The 21,760-nt window shown below is 43.6% G+C and overlaps 1 protein-coding gene across 2 annotated transcripts in view; it reads right to left on the bottom strand.

The window, feature by feature from the left end:
- The window catches only part of LOC140211881 (salivary plasminogen activator beta-like), a 112,629-nt gene that overhangs the window by 37,873 nt on the left and 52,996 nt on the right, over positions 1-21,760 (bottom strand). The window contains exons 3-5 of one of the 2 annotated variants that reach the window (XM_072282068.1): positions 15,000-15,042; positions 10,647-10,772; positions 2,464-2,574 (exon numbers count right to left, since the gene is read on the bottom strand). In XM_072282068.1, the coding sequence (XP_072138169.1) occupies positions 2,464-2,574; positions 10,647-10,772; positions 15,000-15,042 (280 nt within the window). The remainder of the gene's footprint in view (positions 1-2,463; positions 2,575-10,646; positions 10,773-14,999; positions 15,043-21,760) is intronic. The other variant, XM_072282069.1, reaches the window with a different exon arrangement.

Here is a 21,760-nt window from a genome sequence, read left to right on the forward strand (position 1 = left end):
GTCATGGCCGTGACAGCCTGCCTTTGGAATACTTTTTACTCTTTGGGATGTATCGGTCCTGTACCTTTTGAATTGCTTCCAGAAATTCCAGGCATTACTGGCCTGCCATCATCCTAACCAGTGTTCTTTTCCAATCAATTTTGGCCATCTCCTCTCTCATGCCTCAGTAATTCCTCTGACTCCACTGTAATACTGATACATCCGACTTTACCTTCTCCTTCTCAAACTTCAGGGTAAATGCAATCATATTTTGATCACTTGTCCCTAAGGATCTCTAAACAATTCTAGTTTGTTTCATAACACTCAATCTCGAATATCTGATCCCCTAGTGGGCTCAACCACGAGTTCCTCTAAAAGGTCGTCTCGTAAGCATTCTAAAAATTCTCTGTCTTGGGATCCAGCATCATTCTGATTTTCCCAATCTACCTGCATATTGAAATCCTCCATGACTATTGCCCTTTTGACATGCATTTTCTGTCTCCCTTTGTAATCTGTGGACTATATGCTTACTACTGTTTTGTGGTCTGCATATAACTCCCATCAAGATCTTTATACCCTTGCATTTCTTTTAGAATAGTGGAAACCCTTATGTTTCCTCTACCCACAACAATTCAACACCTTCCAGCCCTATGTCACTTCTTTCTAATGATTTGATTGCATTTTTTACCAACAGTGTTATGTCACCACCTTTGCCTACCTGCCTGTCCACTCGATACAAAGTGTATCCTTGGATGTTTAGCTCCTTGGGGTATATGGGGTGTCAGGGAGGGGTAGCACCTCTGGTGGGGGAACGTGTCGTGTCCTTTTCAGGGCGGTTAGTCCACCTTTGGTCCCCACCTGGCACTCAGCTCTCACCTGTGGCTCCCTGTAGCTGTTTGCATGTGACAGCGGCCACACCCCGGGCAATGGCTTCGACAAACCGGCTAAACCAGGTGAGGGTAGCCGACGGGTCTCAAACCCTCGGTGAGATAGGGAGTTGTCTATCCCAGCATGTGAAGACAGACTCCGGCGGATTGAGCGGATGAGACCAATGGAAGGTCCAATGGTCAAGAAGGCGGTCTCTGCAAGCGTCATGGAACGTGTAGAGCAGGACAAGACACAGAAGATGTCCTGGTCATCCACTGCGCCTAGTCCCATCTCCAGCCGTCTAGACTGTGTCTTGCCACTGGACCCAGATGGGAATTGGGAAGAGAGAGTGAGGCTGACGCTGCGCAACTCTCCCTCACTTAAATTCAAATCACGCGCTAGTCTCGACACCATCATTATGGTGTCGAGGTCCTCATCGACGTCAACGATGGACGAACAACATGAGCTCCCAGCTATAATCTTCTTTCAGCCATGACTCAGTGATGCCAACATCATACATGCCAATATGTAACTGTGCTACAAGTTCATCTATCTTATTCCGTACACTGCGTGCATTCAAATGTAACACCTTCAGTCCTGTATTCACCCTTTTCGATTTTGTCCCCCTTTTATATTGCAATTCATCTTGTTGACTGAAATCTTGCCCTATCATAAGCCCCTCTTTGCTAGGAGTTTCACTGTACATTGCCTTTGTTTGTAAACCAACTACCTCATCTTCAAAACTATCACTCTGGTTCCCATTCCCCTGCCAATTTAGTTTAAACCCTCTCAAACTGCTCTAACAATCTTGCCCGCAAGAATATTGGTCCCCCTTGTGTTCAGGTGTAACAGTACCTATTGTACAGATCGTACCTTCCCTGGAAGAGATCCCAATGATCCATAAATCTGAACACCTGCCCCTGCATCAGTTCCTCAGTCAAGCATTCACTTGCCAAACATCCTATTCTGACCCTCACTGGCGTGTGCCGCAGGCATCAACTTGGAGATGACTACCCTGGAAGTTCTGTTTTTCAGCTTTCTACCGAGCTCCCTAAAATTTCTTTGCAGGATCTCTTCAACTGTTCAACCTATGTTAGTGGTGTCAATATGTACCTAGACTTCTGTCAGCTCACCCTCCTCCTGAGAATACCGTGGACTGAGACATCCCTGACCCTGGCAACTGGGAGGCAACATAGCATCTGGGTGTCTCTATTGCGCCCACAGAATCTAGAGTCTGCTTCTGTGGCTAAGGAATCTCCTCTCAACACTGCAGTCCTCTTCACCCCTCTGCTTTTCTGAGACGCAGCACCAGACCCAGTGGTAGAGACCTGGTCACTGCTGCTTCCACCCCCCCCCCCCCCGTAGGCCGTCCCCCTCAAAAGTATCTGATGTGGTATAGTTGTTATTGCATAGCTATGATTACTACATTGTCTGAGGTAATATCTTTCAGAATGAGGCTTCATTATTTATCTATATCTCCATTAATGATCCAAAGGATGATGGAAAAAATATATTATGGTCAAAATTTTCCGTAACTAGCAGTATTAACGTTAATTTTTGTTATAGTACATGTAAATAAACATTAATGTTATATCAAACTGCTGGATGACAACATACCTATCTCACAGTGTTTACCAGTGTATCCATGTGGACATCGACAGACATAATATTCTGAACGAAGATGTTTTGCACAGCTTCCCCCATTTAGGCAATTGTTTGTAGCACATTCTGTGAAGGTGACAGTTAATATAATAATTTAATATTGCATGTTCTAAGACCTGCATGGCTCTCAAGTTCCACAAACTCTACCATCCTTATTTTTAAGAAGTTTCTAACATCCAACTGCCCTGAACTTACTGATCTACATGAAGGAGCCCCTATTCCCAGGACATGCCCTCTTGACATTGCTAGCATCAGAGAGGAAGTACAGGAGCTTGAAGTCACACTCAATGCCTTAGGAACAGCTTTTTTTCATTCTGCCATCAGATTTCTGAATCGACAATGAGCTTATTTTGCTCTTCTTTGCACAACACATACAGTGTATTTCTTATTGTATAATTTGTGGTATTTTTTACGTATTGCACAGTACTGCTACCGTAAAACATCAAATTTCACAAAATATGTCAGTGATAGTAAACCTGATTCTGTTTACACTGACTCTTAGTACAACTATCCTTTTACATTGAAATAGTTTTGTACATTTTCATATACTCCCAGTGCCTTTCATCTTATGACTTCCTGCAGCCCTAAAGCCCTTTGAGATTTCATTTTTCATTATGGCATTAAAGGAACCTGTTGAATCCCTGCTGACTCTCAGAACAATCCATTCAATGTCATTGAACCCGCTGTTTCTCAGCAACCTTTTCTCTCCACTCCATTCTCCACCCTCCTCCCCCAATATCCATTTACACACGGATAATTTATAGAAACCAACTAACTGAGAAATTCACATCATTAGAATATGGGAGAGAACTGGAGCATCAGTGGAGCCCAACTCAATCACAGGGAGAGCATGCAAATGCTCAGGGATCAGCTTGGAGTTGTTGGAGCTGTGCTTGCACTTCCCCAGTTTTGATCTCTTGCACAGTACAAAACTTAGTTATTCCACCCAACTTCTGGAATTTGCTTCCTCAAACCACTCTATCCTTTCCCTTAAAAATTAAATCATAAGACCATAAGACATAGGAGCAGAATTAGGCCATCTGGCCCATCCAACCTGCTCTGCCATTCAATCATGGCTGATCCTTTCCTTTTATTTATTATAAATTAGAAATGCATGCAATAAAGGAACAGCCGTTATAATTGGTGACTTCAATCTACATATAGATTGGGTGAAACAAATTGGTAAGGGTGCTGAGGAAGAGGATTTCTTGGAATGCATGCGGGATGGTTTTTTGAACCAATATGTCAAGGAACCAACTAGTGAGCAGGCTATTCTAGACTGGGTATTGAGCAATGAAGAAGGGTTAATTAGCAAACTTGTCGTGAGAGGCCCCTTGGGTAAGAGTGACCATAATATGATGGAATTCTTCATTAAGATGGAGAGTGACATAGTTAATTCAGAAACAAAGGTTCTGAACTTAAAGAAGGGTAACTTTGAAGGTACGAGACGTGAATTAGCTAAGATAGACTGGCAAATGATACTTAAAGGGTTGACGGTGGATATGCAATGGCAAGCATTTGAAGATCGCATGGATGAACTACAACAATTGTTCATCCCAGTTTGGCAAAAGAATAAATCAGGGAAGGTAGTGCACCCGTGGCTGACAAGGGAAATTAGGGATAGTATCAATTCTAAAGAAGCAGCATACAAATTAGCCAGAAAAAGCGGCTCACCTGAGGGCTGGGAGAAATTCAGAGTCCAGCAGAGGTGGACAAAGGGCTTAATTAGGAAAGGGAAAAAAGTTTGTGAGAGAAAACCGGCAGGGAACATAAAAACTGACTGTAAAAGCTTTTATAGATATGTGAAAAGAAAAAGATTGGTTAAGACAAATGTAGGTCCCCTACAGACAGAACAGGTGAATTGATTATGGGGAACAAGGACACGGCAGACCAATTGAATAACTACTTTGGTTCTGTCTTCACTAAGGAGGACATAAATAATCTTCCGGAAATAGTAGGGGACCAAGGGTTTAGTGAGATGAAGGAACTGAGGGAAATACATGTTAGTAGGAAAGTGGTGTTAGGTAAATTGAAGGGATTAAAGGCAGATAAATCCCCTGGGCCAGATGGTCTGCATCCCAGAGAGCTTAAGGAAGTAGCCTAAGAAATAGTGGATGCATTAGTGATAATTTTTCAAAACTCTTTAAATTCTGGACTAGTTCCTGAGGATTGGAGGGTGGCTAATGTAACCCCGCTTTTTAAAAAAGGAGGGAGAGAGAAACTGGGGAATTATAGATCGGTTAGCCTAACATCGGTGGTGGGGAAAATGCTGGAGTCAGTTATCAAAATTGAGATAACAGCACAGTTGGAAAGCGGTGAATTCATCAGACAAAGTCAGCATGGATTTGTGAAAGGAAAATCATGTCTGACGAATCTCATAGAATTTTTTGAGGATGTAACTAGTAGAGTGGATAGGGGAGAACCAGTGGATGTGGTATATTTGGATTTTCAAAAGGCTTCTGACAAGGTCCCACACAGCAGATTAGTGTGCAAACTTAAAGCACACGGTATTGGGGGTAAGGTATTGATGTGGATAGAGAATTGGTTGGCAGACAGGATGCAAAGAGTGGGAATAAATGGGACCTTTTCAGAATGGCAGGCAGTGACTAGTGGGGTACCGCAAGGCTCAGTGCTGGGACCTCAGTTGTTTACAATATATGTTAATGACTTAGATGAGGGAACTAAATGCAGCATCTCCAAGTTTGCGGATGACATGAAGCTGGGCGGCAGTGTTAGCTGTGAGGAGAATGCTAAGAGGATGCAGGGTGACTTGGATAGGTTAGGTGAGTGGGCAAACTCATGGCAGAAGCAATTTAATGTGGATAAATGTGAGGTTATCCACTTTGGTGGCAAAAACAGGAAAACAGATTCGTTAGTCCTGACGAAGGGTCTCGGCCTGAAACGTCGACTGCACCTCTTCTTAGAGATGCTGCCTGGCCTGCTGCGTTCACCAGCAACTTTTATGTGTGTTGCTTGAATTTCCAGCAGAATTCCTGTTGTTTGCGTTTTTAAAAACAGATTATTATCTGATTGGTGGCCGATTAGGAAAAGGGGAGGTGCAACGAGACCTGGGTGTCATTGTACATCAGTCATTGAAAGTGGGCATGCAGGTACAGCAGGCGGTGAAAAAGGCGAATAGTATGCTGGCATTCATAGCAAGAGCATTCGAGTACAGGAGCAGGGAGGTACTACTGCAGTTGTACAAGGCCTTGGTGAGACCACACCTGGAGTATTGTGTGCAGTTTTGATCCCCTAATCTGAGGAAAGACATTCTTGCCGGGGAGGGAGTACAAAGAAGGTTCACCAGATTGATTCCTGGGATGGCAGGACTTTCATATGATGAAAGACTGAATCGAATAGCCTTATACTTTCTGGAATTTAGAAGATTGAGGGGGGATCTTATTGAAACGTATAAAATCCTAAAGGGATTGGACAGGCTAGATGCAGGAAGATTGTTCCCGATGTTGGGGAAGTCCAGAACGAGGGGTCACAGTTTGAGGATAAAGGGGAAGCCTTTTAGGACCAAGATGAGGAAAAACTTCTTCACACAGAGAGTGATGAATCTGTGGAATTCTCTGCCACAGGAAACAGTTGAGGCCAGTTCATTGGCTATATTTAAGAGGGAGTTAGATATGGCCCTTGTGGCTAAAGGGGTCGGGGGTATGGAGGGAAGGCTGGTACAGGGTTCTGAGTTGGATGATCAGCCATGATCATACTGAATGGCAGCGCAGGCTCGAAGGGCCGAATGGCCTACTCCTGCACCTATTTTCTCTGTTTCTATGTTTATCTCCTCCTCAACCCCAGTTCCCGGCCCTGTCCCTGTAACCTTTGATGACATGTCCAATCAAGAACTGATCAATCTCTGCCTTAAGTACACCGAACAACCTGGCCTCCACAGCTGCATGTGGCAACAAATTCTACAAATTCTCCACCCTTTGGCGAAAGAAATTTCTCCGCATCTCCGTTTAGAAAGGGCGCCCCTCTATCCTGAGGCAGTGCCCTCTTGTCCTAGACTCGCACATCATGGGAAACATCCTTTCCACATCTATTCTCTCCAAGGCTTTCAACATTCGAAAGGTTTCAATGAGATCCCTCCTCATCCTTCTAAGTTCAGGCGAGTACAGACCCAGAGTCATCAAACATTCCTCGTCTAGAAACATAGAAAGCCTACAGCACAATACAGGCCCTTCATCCCACAATGCTGTGCCGAACATCTACTTACTTTAGAAATTACCTAGCATTACCCATAGCCCTGTATTTTTCTAAGCTCCATGTACCTATCAAGGAGTCTCTTAAAAGACCCTATCATATCCATCTCCACCACCGTTGCCGGCAGCCCATTCTACACACTCACAACTCTCTGCATAAAAAAAACTTAACCCCTGACATCCCCTCTGTACCAACTTCAAAGCACCTTAGAACTGTGCCCTCTCATGTTAGCCTTTCAGCCCTGGGAAAAACCTCTGACTATCCACACGAACAATGCCTCTCATCATCTTATACACGTCTATCACGTCACCTCACATCCTCTGCGCGCCAAGGAAAAAAGGCCAAGTTCACTCAACCTATTCTCATAAGGCATGCTTCCCCAATCCAGGCAACATCGTTGTAAATCTCCCCTGCACCCTTTCTATAGTTTGCACATCCTTCCTGTAATGAGGTGACCAGATCTGAGCACAGTACCCCAAGCGGGGTCTGACTAGGGCCCTATATAGCTGCAACATTACCTCTTGGCTCTTAAACTCAATCCCACGGTTGATGAAGGACAGTGCACCGTTGCCTTCTTAACCACAGAGTCAACTTGCGCAGCAGCTTTGAGTGTCCTATGGACTCAGACCCCAAGATCCCTCTGATCCTCCCAGAGCCTTACCATTAATACTATACTCTGCCATCATATTTGACCTACCAAAATGAACCACCTCACACTTATCTGGGTTGAACTCTATCTGCCACTTCTCAGTCAGTTTTGCATCCTATTGATGTCCCACTGTAACGTCTCACAGCCCTCCACACCATCTACAACACCCCAACCTTTGTGTCATCAGCAAATTTACTAACCCATCCCTCCAATTCCTCATCCAGGTCATTTATAAAAATCACGAAGAGAAGGGATCCCAGAACAGATCCCTGAGGCACACCACTGGTCACCGACCTCCATGCAGAATATGACCCATCTACAACCACGCTTTGCCTTCTGTGGGCAAGCCAACTCTGCATCCACAAAGCAATGTCCCCTTGGATCCCATGCTTCCTTATTCGCTCAATAAGCCTTGCATGGGGTACCTTATAGAACGTAGAACATAGAATAGTACAGCACAGTACAGGTCCTTTGGCCCACAATGTTGTGCCGACCCTTAAATCCTGCCTCCTATACAACCCCCCACCATAAATTCCTCCATATACCTGTCTAGTAGTCTCTTAAATTTCACTCGTGTATCTGCCTCCACCACTGACTCAGGCAGTGCATTCCACGCACCAACCACTCTCGGAGTAAAAAACCTTCCTCTAATCTCCCTCTTGAACTTTCCACTCCGGCCACTGTTGCTTTCCCCTGGTAGGAGTACTTATTGTTAAGGGAGACAGCCACAGGGGCACTCTCTAGTATGTAGCCCTTTCATTCCTGGAATCATGCTTGTGAACCTCCTCTGGACCCTCTCCAATGCCAGCACATCTTTTCTAGAATGGGGGGCCCAAAACTGCTCACAGTGCTCAAGGTGAGGCCTCACCAGTGCCTTATAAAGCCTCAGCATCACATCCTTGCTCTTGTATTCTGGACCCCTTGAAATGAATGCTAACATGGCATTTGCCTTCCTCACCACTGACTCAACCTGCAAGTTAACCTTCAGGGTGTTCTGCACAAAGACTCCAAAGTCTCACTGCTTATCAGAATCCTGGATTTTCTCCCTGTTTAGAAAATAGTCTGCACATTTATTTCTACTACCAAAGTGCATGATCATGCATTTTCCAACATTGTATTTCATTTGCTACTTTCTTGCCCATTCTCCTAATCTGTCTAAGTCCTTCTGCAAGCTACCTGTTTCCTCAACACTACCTGTCACTCCACCAATCTTCCTATCATCTGCAAACTTGGCAACAAAGCCATCTATTCCATCATCTAAATCATTTATATACAGCATAAAAAGAAGTGGTCCTGACACCGACAGCTGCGGAACACCTCTAGTCACTGGCAGCCAACCAGAAAAGGATCCTTTTATCCCCATTCACTGCCTTCTACCAATCAGCCAATGCTCTCGCAACACATAAAAATTGTTGGTGAACGCAGCAGGCCAGGCAGCATCGATAGGAAGAGGTACAGTCGACATTTTGGGCCGAGACCCTTCGTCAGGACTAACTGAAAGAAGAGATAGTAAGAGATTTGAAAGTGGGGGGGAGGGGGAGATCTGAAATGATAGGAGAAGACAGGAGGGGGAGGGATGGAGCCAAGAGCTGAAAAGTTGATTGGCAAAAGGGATATGAAAGGATCATGGGACAGGAGGCCCAGGGAGGAGGAAAGGGGGATGGGGGAATCCCAAAGGATGGGCAAGGAGGAGGAGGGAGAGAGGGAGAGAGGGAGAGAGGGAGAGAAAAAATATATAATGGATGGGGTATGAAGGGGAGGTGGGGCATTAATGGAAGTTAGAGAAGTCAGTGTTCATGCCATCAGGTTGGATGCTACCCAGATGGAATATAAGGTGTTCTTCCTCCAGCCTGAGTGTGGCTTCATCTTTACAGTAGAGGAGGCCGTGGATAGGCATATCAGAATGGGAATGGGACGTGGAATTAAAATGTGTGGCCACTGGGAGATCCTGCTTTCTCTGGCAGACAGAGCGTAGGTGTTCAGCAAAACGGTCTCCCAGCCTGCGTCAGGTCTTGCCAATATATAGAAGGCCGCATCGGGAGCACCAGACGCAGTATATCACCCCAGCCGACTCACAGGTGAAGTGTCGCCTCACCTAGAAGGACTGTCTGGGGCCCTGAATGGTAGTGAGGGAGGAAGTGTAAGGGCATGTGTAGCACTTGTTCCGCTTACAAGGATAAGTGCCGGGAGGGAGATTGGTGGGAAGGGATTGGGGGAGGACGAATGGACAAGGGAGTCACGTAGGGAGCAATCCCTGCGAAAAGCTGGGTGGGGGGAGGGAAAGATGTGCTTAGTGGTGGGATCCCGTTGGAGGTGGTGGAAGTTACGGAGAATAATGTGTTGGACCCGGAGGCTGGTGGGGTGGTAGGTGAGGACAAGGGAAACCCTATTCCTAGTGGGGTGGCGGGAGGATGGGGTGAGAGCAGATGTTCATGAAATGGGAGAGATGTGTTTGAGAGCAGAGTTGATGGTGGAGGAAGGGAAGCCCCTTTCTTTAAAAAAGGAGGACATCTCCTTCGTCCTGGAATGAAAAGCCTCATCCTGAGAGCAGATGCGGCAGAGACGGAGGAATTGCGAGAAGGGGATGGCATTTTTACAAGAGACAGGGCGAGAAGAGGAATAGTCCAGGTAGCTGTGAGAGTCTGTAGGCTTATAGTAGACATCAGTAGATAAACTGTCTAACAGTGATAGAGACAGAAAGGTCTAGAAAGGGGAGGATGGTGTCGGAAATGCACCAGGTAAACTTGAGGGTAGGGTGAAAGTTGCAGGTAAAGTTAATAAAGTCAATAAGCTCAGCATGCATGCAGGAAGCAGCTCCAATGCAGTCGTCGATGTAGCGGAGGAAAAGTGGGGGACAGATACCAGTACATGCTTGGAACATGGATTGTTCCACAAAGCCAACAAAAAGGCAGGCATAGCTTGGACCCATATGGGTGCCCATGGCTACATCTTTAGTTTGGAGGAAGTGGGAGGAGCCAGAAGAGAAATTATTAAGAGTATGGACTAATTCCGCTAGACGGAACAGAGTTGTGGTAGAGAGGAACTGGTTAGGGTTAGAGCCAATGCTCTAACCATGTTAGTAACTTTCCTGTAATACCATAGGCTCTTAACTTGCTAAGCAGTCTCATGTGTGTCACCTTGTCAAAGGCCTTCTGAAAGTCCAAACATACAACATCACCAAATTACCTCCAATTCACCTTTTGACCATCTGTCTGCACTTCAGGTTGCTATTACGCTATCTACTATTAAGAATAAACAGACTTTGTACAAGTGATTTTACCTTCTGTGTGTATGTCATGACAAATTGCTCTTCGTCCACAACTGCATTTCTGGATCTTGCCTCTGTGAATCCGCAGCCAGACATCACCTCTTCTGTAGGTTTCAAATGGTGATTCCATGCATTTACCTGACAGAGATACATTGCACAACTTTCTTTTTTAGAAAGTAGCAACTGGTTTCTAAATGACTTCAAAAGCTTAAGAATGACAGAACCACAATTAGACCATAAGACATAGGGTAGAAACAGGCCATTTGGCCCATCCAGTCTGCTGTGCCATTCCATCATGGCCAAATTATTATTATTATTGCTCACTGCCCCATTCTCTTGCCTTCTCTCCATCCTGGCTAATCAAGAACCACTTTAAATTTACCCAGTGACTTGGCCTCTACAGCCATCTGCGGCACTGAATTCCTCAGATTCTCCACCCTCTGGCTAAAGAATGCTTTCTCATCTCTGTTCTAAATGGACATCTATCTATTCTGAGGAAGTGACCTCAGAACCTAAACTCTTCCACTATAGGAAACATCCTCTCCATATCCACTCATCTAGGCCTTTCAATATTCAATGAGATTCTCCCTCATTCTTCTAAACTCCATTGAGTACAGTCCCAGAGCCATAAAAAACTCCTTATAAGTTAACCCATTCATGTCTAGAATCATTCTCGTAAACCTCTTCTGGACCATCTCCAATGCGAGATTAGACCAAAGTGCACATCCCTACATTATGTTCTATTTGACACTTCTTTGCTCATTCTTCCAATCTGTCTGAGTCCTTCGGCAGACTCCTTGCTTCCTCAAAACTATCTGCCCCACCACCTATATTTTTATTGTCTGCAAACTTGACCACAAGGCCATCAGTTATGTTATTTAAATCACTGACACACAGTATAATGTGAAAAGAAGTGTTCCAACGTGACCCTGTGAAGCACCACTAGTCACTTCCATGTGACCTCCATCATGCTGAGTATCTGCCCCAGGACTGAGGAGGAGGAGTAGTAATGCAATTGCCTTTATTCAGGGGTCTGTAGGAGCAGCCACAGGAGCAGTCAGCAGAGGGGCGTGTCCAGACGGGTAACCCAGATACTTACCACAAGAAGGTCCTATGGTCAGATGGACTTTTTGGTCTCAACATCAAGTATTACCTGTGGTGTAAATCTAATATTGTGTATCAGCCAGGTAACACCGTCCCTATTGTCAAGTATGGCAGAGGTAGCATCATGCTATGGGGATACTTTTTAGTTGCAGGGACTGGAAATGTGGACAGGATTAATGGGAAGGTGAATGCTGCTAAGTACAGAGAGATCCTGGATAAAAACCTGCTCACCTCTGCCAGGAAGCTTAAACTGGAGAGAAAGTTTGTCTTTCAGGAGGTCAATAACCCAACACACACTGCCAGAGCAACCATGGAGTGGCTTCAAATTAAGAATATTGTGGAATTTTTCATTAAGATGGAGAGTGATATAGTTAATTCAGAAACAAAGGTTCTGAACTTAAAGAAGGGTAACTTTGAAGGTATGAAACATGAATTAGCTAAGATAGACCGGAAAATGATACTTAAAGGGTTGACGGTGGATATGCAATGGCAAGCATTTAAAGACCGCATGGATGAACTACAACAATTGTTCATCCCAGTTTAGCAAAAGAATAAACCAGGGAAGGCAGTGCATCCGTGGCTGACAAGGGAAATTAGGGATGGTATCAATTCTAAAGAAGAAACATACAAATTAGCCAGGAAAAGCGGCACACCTAGGACTGGGAGAAATTCAGAGTCCAGCATGGAGGACAAAGGGCTTAATTAGGAAAAGGAAAAAAGATTATGAGAGAAAACTGGCAGGGAACATAAAATCTGACTGTAAAAGCTTTTATAGATATGTGAAAAGAAAAAGATTAGTTAAGACAGATGTAGGTCCCTTACAGTCAGAAACAGGGGAATTGATCATGGGAAACAAGGAAATGACAGACCAATTGAATAACTACTTTGGTTCTGTCTTCACTAAGGAGGATATAAATAATCTTCTGGAAATAGTAGGGGACCGAGGGTTTAGTGAGATGGAGGAACTGAGGGAAATACATGTTAGTAGGGAAGCGGTGTTAGGTAAATTGAAGGAATTAAAGGCAGATAAATCCGCAGGGCCAGACGGTCTGCATCCCAGAGTGCATAAGGAAGTAGCTTAAGAAATAGTGGATGCATTAGTGATAATTTTTCAAAACTCTTTAGATTCTGGATTAGTTCCTGAGGATTGGAGGCTGGCTAATGTAACCCCACTTTTTAAAAAAGGAGAGAGAAACCGGGGATTTATAGACTGGTAAGCCTGACATCGGTGGTGGGGGAAATTCTAGAGTCAGTTATCAAAGATGAGATAACAGCACAGTTGGAAAGCGGTGAATTCATCAGACAAAGTCAGCATGGATTTGTGAAAGGAAAATCATGTCTGACGAATCTCATAGAATTTTTTGAGGATGTAACTAGTAGAGTGGATAGGGGAGAACCAGTGGATGTGGTATATTTGGATTTTCAAAAGGCTTTTGACAAGGTCCCACACAGGAGATTAGTGTGCAAACTTAAAGCACACAGTATTGGGGGTAAGGCCTGTTGAGAGGCCTGTATATAACTGGCATCAGGGTCCTTATACACTTGCAGTTTCTGAACTCCACTGAGAAAGATTCAATATCTTCTGATACTATGTCACATCTTTCCACTGATTTGATGCCATTCTTCACCAGCAGAGCCAAGCCAGCCCTCTGCCGACCTTCCTGTCCCTCTGATGCAACGTGTAATCTTGGACATTCAGCTCCCAACAACAACCATCCTTCAGTCACGATTCAGTGATGGCCACAACATCATACCTGACAAGCTAATATTGCGGCAAGATCATCCACCTTATTTCTTATACTTTGTGCATTGAGATATAACACTGAGTACTGTATTTGCTACCCTTTTTAATTCTGCATTCCTGCACATGGATACTCACCCTGCTGGCTGCAATTATGTCCTATCATCTGACTGGCAGCCTGACTGCACACTACTGTTGCTTTTTTACTGTCTGTCCTATCCTGGGTCCCTTAATTCTGGATCCCACCCCCTGCCAAATTAGTTTAAATCCTCCCCAGCAGCTCTAACAAACCTACCCATGAGAATATTGGTTCCTCCACGGGTTCAGGTACAATCCATCACTTTTGAACAGGTCACACCTCCCTCAGAAGAGATCCCAATGATCCAAGAACCTGAAGCCCTGCCCCTACACCAGCTTCTCAGCCACATGTTAATTTACCAAATCATCCTGTTTCTACCCTCACTGGTGCGTGGCACAGGTAACAATCCAGAAATTACTGCCCGGGAGGTCCTGCTTCTCAGCTTTCTACCTAGTTCTCTAAATTCTTTTTTCAGGATCTCTTTGCTTTTCCTTCTAATGTCATTGGTACCAATATGTACCAAGATATCTGTCTGCTCTCCCTCCCTCTATAAAATTTTGTGGATGCAATCCAAGACATCCCCGACCCTGGTACCTGGGAAGCAACATAACATTCGGGTGTCCACAGAACCTCTTGTCTGTTCCCCTGGCTATCGAGTCTCCTATCACTACCACTCTGCTCTTCCCCCTCTGCCCCACGGACCCATGCTCTGTGCCAGTAACCCGGTCTTCGCGGCATTCCCTTGGGAGTTCATCCCCAACAGCAGTATCCCAAAATGGTATACTTATTTTTGAGGGAAATGGCCACAGGGTGCTCTGCGCTTACTGCCTATTCACATTTCTATTACTCCTTACAGTCACTCAGCTACTCGCCTCCTGCAACTTTGGGGTGACTCCATCCCTGTAACTCTGATCGAATTATCTCCTCACTCTCCCATACAAACCAAAGTTCATCCAGCTGCTGCTCCAGATCCCTAACACGGTCTTGAAGGAGCTGCAGCCGGATGCACTTCACACAGATGTAGTTCCCTGGGAGACTCTGGGTTGCTCAGGACTCCAACATCTGGTATGAGGAACACACAACAGCCATTTACTACGGTAAGAGAAAACAAAAAGTGAATCTTAACAGAAGCTTACCCAGAGCCAATACTTCTTTCGAGTCAAAGCCTGACACTCCTACCCTCACCACTGTCCTACTCCCAACAATGGCCGCCCGCTTGTTCCTTCTGTACTTTTAAACAAGCGTCACCGACCTGCGAGAGACCTGTCTAAAGATTAATTAGTAGAAACAATGTCTGACCTTTAAATAGATCACGACTTTTGCCTTAGTTAAGCATTTATTTTATAAATTGTATATGATTGCCAATTAAAGTGCTTCAGTTTGCATTTGTTTAGGGAAAAGATTAAACCAAACCTTTTGCATCCATTGAACTGTAGCCTACCTGCATTGCTTGTATTGTGTATTCTTCTGTAACGCAACAGATCCTGAAACAAAAAATGTTTTTCAATTCATAAAAAAGTAACATAGCTTATTTTAAAATACATCACATTTAATTGTACGTTCATAGCATATCAATAAAGAAATGGCTTGCTTTTACTGGTTAAAACATGACAAGGAAATTGAAGTCAACTTTATTTCTAATTCTGTTGAAAGAAAAGTCCATTCCTTAAATATAATGGAAACTCTCTGCAATACCCTGATGAATGAAACAGATGGGTCATCTTCTTCGGCAGTTGAACGGAGCACGACTGCGCAAGCGCGTGTAAGTCGGACCGTGAGGCAGCGGGAGTGTTTAAAAGGGAGACGATTAACGGAGTGGGCGATGGAGTAGAGGGAGATAGAGTAGGAAGATTTGAGATGATTGTTGTTCTTGAGTTGGTCGAGAGAGCAGGCTGCTGTGCTGGGAGTTGGCTTGACTGGAAGCTGGCTGTGTTTTGCTTGATGCGTGAATGTGGTTTGGAACCTGTTGAGGGAAAGAGTGGGGAAGGAACGGAAATTGCTGGGAGGGGGTCGTGTGGGTCCGGTAATGGCGGACAAGATAAGAGGTGGGGTTGAGGGAAAGAAAGTGGAGAAGGAGAGGGATAGAGACTTGGGACCAGAGGTAGGCAGCTGGGGAGAGGTGGATTATTGTGAAGGGAGAAATAAAGGGAGTGAGGAGGTAGTGAGGGGATGGATGAATAAAAACTAAGACAAAGGGAATAAAAGAATAAGAAATGATAGTGGAGAAAGCTCTGAAAGTGAGGAAGATGAACAAGCTCCGAGAGGAGGTGTTGTCATAATTAGGTTTAATGAGAAGGCTCAAGGACATATGAAGAAAATTAACCCGTTTGTGCTAACAACAACTCTGACAAATAAGATAGGGGAAATAGTATTTGCAAAAGTCCTTAATGATGGCAACTTATTGGTAAGATGTGTGAATGAGGAACAACCTGAGGAAGCACTCAAGCTAAAAGAGATAGGAAAATGCAAGGTGGAATGCACTGGGAGGGTGGGAGCACAAAATAGTGGTTGTAAAGGAGTGATCACGGGGAAACCAATGAGTATAAATATGGAGGAGATAAAGAAGGATATCAAAGGAGGAAAAGTAATGAATGTTCAAAGACTGAAAACAACAAAGGAGGGAGTGAAAAAGGAAAGTGAATCAGTATTGATTGAATTTGAAGAAGAAAGAGTGCCAAGGAAGGTGTTCCTGGGTTTCATGAGTTACCCAGTAAGGGTGTATGTGCCAAAACCACTGAAGTGCTATAATTGTCAAAGGTTTGGACATGTGGCTAAAAACTGTAAAAGGCAGAGGAGATGTGCTAGATGTGGGGGTGATCATGAATATGGAAAGTGCGGAACAGGAGTTCAACCAAAATGCTGCAATTGTGGAGGAGCTCATAATGTTGCATATAGTGGGTGTGAGGTTGTCAGACGGGAGACTAAAATTCAAGAAATAAGAGTGAAAAGAAAGATCACTTATGCAGAAGCTGTAAGAATGTCAAGAGAACAGAATAATGCTCCTAATGAACAGGGAGCAATAGGGATACGAGAGATGCAACAAAGAACAAATGACAGGATTTATGTAGACAAAAAGGCTCTAGTAACATTCATTGCAGGAGTGATTAATAGTACAGCTGAGGTAAAGTCAAAAAGTGACAAAATTCAGCTGGTGGTAAAAGCAGCAGTAAACCATTTAGGGTTAGTAGGACTGACATGGGAGGAAGTGAGGGAGAACCTCAGTAATCAGTCAAGCCAGGAAGTGTCATGTGTTGGTTAATACTAATTATGGTGATTCTTTTACAATGGAATGCAAGGAGCTTACTGGCCAATAGCCAGGAATTCAAGCACTTTATTAAAAAAATGGTTGTAAAACCGGATGTAGTGTGTATTCAGGAAACTTGGTTGAAACCAACTTTAGACTTTGTGGTATATGGGTATACAATGATAAGGAAAGATAGAAATCTAGGGGGAGGAGGGGGTTGTGCTATGTTAATCAAGCAAGGTATACCATATAGGGTACTGGAAAAAGGAGATGATCAGGAATACATAGTGGTGGAAGTGTGGGAGAGAGAGGAGGGAGTGGTTTTAATTAACTACTACAATCCATGTAAAAGGTTGGATTTGGACAGCCTATTAAAGATACAAGGACAAAACAGACATAAAGTAGTGTGGTGTGCAGATTTCAATGCTCATAGCACAATATGGGAGGATCATATTACAGATCCAAATGGAAAGGTAATTGAAGATTTGATGGAAGAAAGGGATTTGGTGTGTATGAATGATGGTAGCGGCACAAGGATAGATATAACAACAGGAACTGAGTCAGTGTTAGATATTACGTTAGTGTCTAATACCTTGGCTGGCATTAGAAACTGGGGAGTTTGGACTGCTTCAACAGTAGGCAGTGATCACTACCCAGTTTTGTGTTCAGTGGGTGAAAGAGTTGAAGTAAGACCAGGTGGCGGAACCCCAAAGTGGGCGTTTGAAAAAGCTGATTGGGGTAAGTTCCAGAAATTGAGTGAAGAAGGGTTGACAAAGATTGATATTTCTGGAAATGTAGATGAATTAAACAGTCAGGTGACTTCAGCAATTATCATGGCAGCAGAAGGATCTATACCTAGGAGTAAAAATAGGATGAATAGAAAACTGGTACCATGGTGGACAGAGGAATGTTGTCAGGCTGTAAAAAACAGAAATAGAGCATTCAGGCTAGTTAAAAGAACCCATAACATGCAACATTTGGTTCAATATAAGAAAGCATAGGCAGTGGTGAGAAGAACTATACGTCAAGCTAAAAGGGCAAGTTGGAGGAGTTTTTGCGACAAGGTAGGAAGAACAACACCTGTGGGAGAGATATGGGGAATGATTAAGAGGATGGGAGGAGATAGAAGGGAATGGGAATATCCAGTAATGATATCTGAGGAGGAAACTGCAGTCTCTAGTAGGGATAAGGCTGAGGTCATGGCGAAGTCATTTGTACTGATACACAGTTCAGAAAATTTGTCTGAAGAAGGGAGAAGAAGGGAAAGAATAATGAGCCAACACCCAGGTGTATTAAGCAGGAGGGAAGGAACAGATGATATAATTGATGATCCATTTACATTAGCAGAAATGGTGAGAGCAATAAAGAGATCGAGACCAACCTCCCCAGGGAAAGATCTGATATGCTCTGTGATGCTAAAAAATCTAGGAGAAGGAGTGCTCTTGAAGTTACTGCATTTTTATAACAGAGTGTGGGAGGAGGGAAGATTACCAAGTGCATGGAAAGAAGCAGTAGTAATTCCAATAAGGAAGCCTGGCAAGGATCTGTCAAAACCCACTAGCTACAGACCATTGCATTAACATCAAGTATATGTAAGATAATGGAAAGGATGATAACAGAAAGATTATATGAGCTTGAGAAAAGGGGAATGCTGGCAAGTTATCAGAGTGGTTTTAGAAAGGGAAGGAATTCCATGGACTCAGTGATTATGTTAGAGACTGAAATAAGGAAGGCCCAGGCAAATAAAGAGTCAGTAGTGGCAGTGTTCTTTGACATTGAAAAAGCCTATGATATGATGTGGAAGGAAGGATTATTAATTAAACTGCACAAGATGGAGGTTGGTGGGAGAGTTTTTAATTGGATTAAAGATTTTTTGTTTGGTAGAAAAATTCAAGTTCGGATTGGATCGGAATTATCAAAACAGTACATAGTGGAAAATGGCACACCTCAAGGTAGTGTGATTAGCCCGTTACTTTTCATCATTATGATCAATGATGTCTTCACAAAGGTACCAGTGGATATAGGTAGGTCACTGCTTGCGGATGATGGGGCCTTGTGGAAAAGAGGCAGGAACATGGACTATATAATCAGGAAACTACAAGAAGCAATTGATGAAGTGGTGGAGTGAGGTTATGATTGGGGATGTAGATTTTCAGTAGATAAAACTCAAACTGTATTTTTTACCAGGAAAAGGGTTGAGGTAGGGGAGAAGTTAAGGATGTATGGGGTTGAATTAGAAAGGGTTGCATCATTTAAATTTCTGGGAGGTATATTTGATTCATGATTAACATGGGCAGACCATATCAGGAAAGTTTGAGGAGCATTGTAAAAAAGTAATAAATGTGATGAGATGTTTGACTGGTAGGGAATGGGGAGCAAGTTGTTCAGCTTTGAAGAGAATGTATGTGGCTTTAGTAAGATCTGTATTGGATTATGGAAATATAGTATATGGATCAGCAGCTAGGTCTCTTATAAGGAAACTGGATGTGATTCAGGCTCAAGCCTTGAGAGTGTGCAGTGGGGCTTTTAAAACATCACCAGTGTCAGCACTACAGGTAGAAATGGGAATAATGCCTTTGGAACTAAGAAGGATGCAACTGATGGCAAACCACTGGGCTAACTTGCAGGGGCACAATGATTCTCACCCTACTAAAGGAGTGTTGCAGGAGTGCTGGGAAAATGGGAGGTTTCAGAGGGATACCTTTAGTCGGGTAGGGAATGATATCGTGAAAGAATGTGGAGTGTTTGATCTGAGGATAAGTCCTTCAGTAGTTTATCTGGTTGTAGCTCCATGGAAGCTTGTATGGCCTGACATAGACTGGCATTTGTTAGAGGTAAAAAGGAAAGAAAGATATAAAACAGATTTGGTAAATGCATTTAACTGTCATGTGATGGAAAAGTATAGTGATTATACTCACATTTATACGGATGGTGCGAAGGTACCTGAAACAGGAGTGACAGGGTTTGGGGTGGTAATACCAGCAAAAGAAATTGGAATCAGCAGAAGAACATCTAATAAGTTAGGGGTGTTTACAGTGGAGATGCTGGCAGTGTTGTTTGCTTTGCAATGGGTGCAGAAAGCCAGACAAGCCAAAGCATTGATATGTTCAGATTCATCCTCAGTTCTAGCAAGTTTAAGGTCTTTTCACATAAACAGTTGGCAAGATGTACTTTATGAAGTCCTTCAGTTAGTTACAAGAATTGCAAACCAGGGAGGTCAGGTAAAATTTCTATGGGTTCCAGCACATGTAGGGGTGAAGGGGAATGAGAGGGTGGATGAGTTGGCAAAGAGGGCGTTAAAGAAAGAAAATGTGGAAATGCACATTAGTATCAGTAAAGCAGAGGTTAAGTGTGTAATCTGGGAAAAAGTCAACCGAATTTGGCAAGAAAGATGGGACAGGGAGGGGAAAGGGAGGCATTTATATCAAATATAGAAGTGTTGCAGTTACTAGGGTAGGTAATGGAAACAGAAGAGAGGAAATTGTGTGGACTAGGTTAAGGCTGGGGCATTGTGCATTAAACAAAACATTGAAAATGATAGGGAAACACCAGACAGGATTGTGTGAGGAACGTCAGGAAGAGGAGTCAGTAGAACATGTAGTTCTGAGTTGCAGGAAGTATGGGATACAGAGAGAGATGATGAGAAATAAATTAAGGGAGTTGGGGATGCAGGAATTCACATTAAAAGGGTTGCTGGGCATGGGTCAGAGAGCACAAGTTCGGGTATTTTTAGTGTTTTTAAGGGGTACAGGGGTTTTTTATAGAATATAACAAGTAAACAGGAATAGGATACTAGGATGGTCAAAGATGGGGGGGTGAAGTGTAGGTTTGTATATGTATATGTGTATATATATGTGTGTGTGTGTATATATATATATATATATATATATATATATATGGTAGCATGGAATAAATGAGGTGCTCGAGGACTATAAAGAATGTAAAAAGAATCTTAAGAAAGAAATTAGAAAAGCTAAAAGAAGATATGAGGTTGCTTTGGCAAGTAAGGTGAAAATAAATCCCAAGGGTTTCTACCATTATATTAATAGCAAAAGGATAGTGACGGATAAAATTGGTCCCTTAGAGAATCGGAGTGGACGGCTATGTGTGGAGCCAAAAGAGATGGGGGAGATTCTGAACGATTTCTTTGGTTCGGTATTCACTTTTGGTTCGGTATTCACTAAGGAGAAGGATATTGAATTGGGTAAGATAAAAGAGACAGGTAGGGAAGTTATGGAAGCTATGATGATTAAAGAAGAGGAAGTAGAAACATAGAAAATAGAAAATAGGTGCAGGAGTAGGCCATTCAGCCCTTCGAGCCTGCACCGCCATTTATTATGATCATGGCTGATCATCCAACTCAGAACCCCGCCCCAGCCTTCCCTCCATATACCCTGACCCCCGTAGCCACAAGGGCCATATCTAACTCCCTCTTAAATATAGCCAATGAACTGGCCTCAACTGTTTCCTGTGGCAGAGAATTCCACAGATTGACCACTCTCTGTGTGAAGAAGTTTTTCCTAATCTCGGTCCTAAAAGGCTTCCCCTCTATCCTCAAACTGTGGCCCCTCGTTCTGGACTTCCCCAACATCGGGAACAATCTTCCTGCATCTAGCCTGTCCAATCCCTTTAGGATCTTATACGTTTCAATCAGATCCCCCATCAATCTTCTAAATTCCAACGAGTACAAGCCCAGTTCATCCAGTCTTTCTTCATATGAAAGTCCTGCCATCCCAGGAATCAATCTGGTGAACCTTCTTTGTACTCCCTCTATGGCAAGGATGTCTTTCCTCAGATTAGGGGACCAAAACTGCACACAATACTCCAGGTGTGGTCTCACCAAGGCCTTGTACAACTGCAGTAGTACCTCCCTGCTCCCGTACTCGAATCCTCTCGCTATAAATGCCAGCATACCATTCGCCTTTTTCACCGCCTGCTGTACCTGCATGCCCACTTTC

The sequence above is a fragment of the Mobula birostris genome, chromosome 18 (genome assembly GCF_030028105.1).
Source record: "Mobula birostris isolate sMobBir1 chromosome 18, sMobBir1.hap1, whole genome shotgun sequence".
NCBI classification, from domain to species: domain Eukaryota; kingdom Metazoa; phylum Chordata; class Chondrichthyes; order Myliobatiformes; family Myliobatidae; genus Mobula; species Mobula birostris.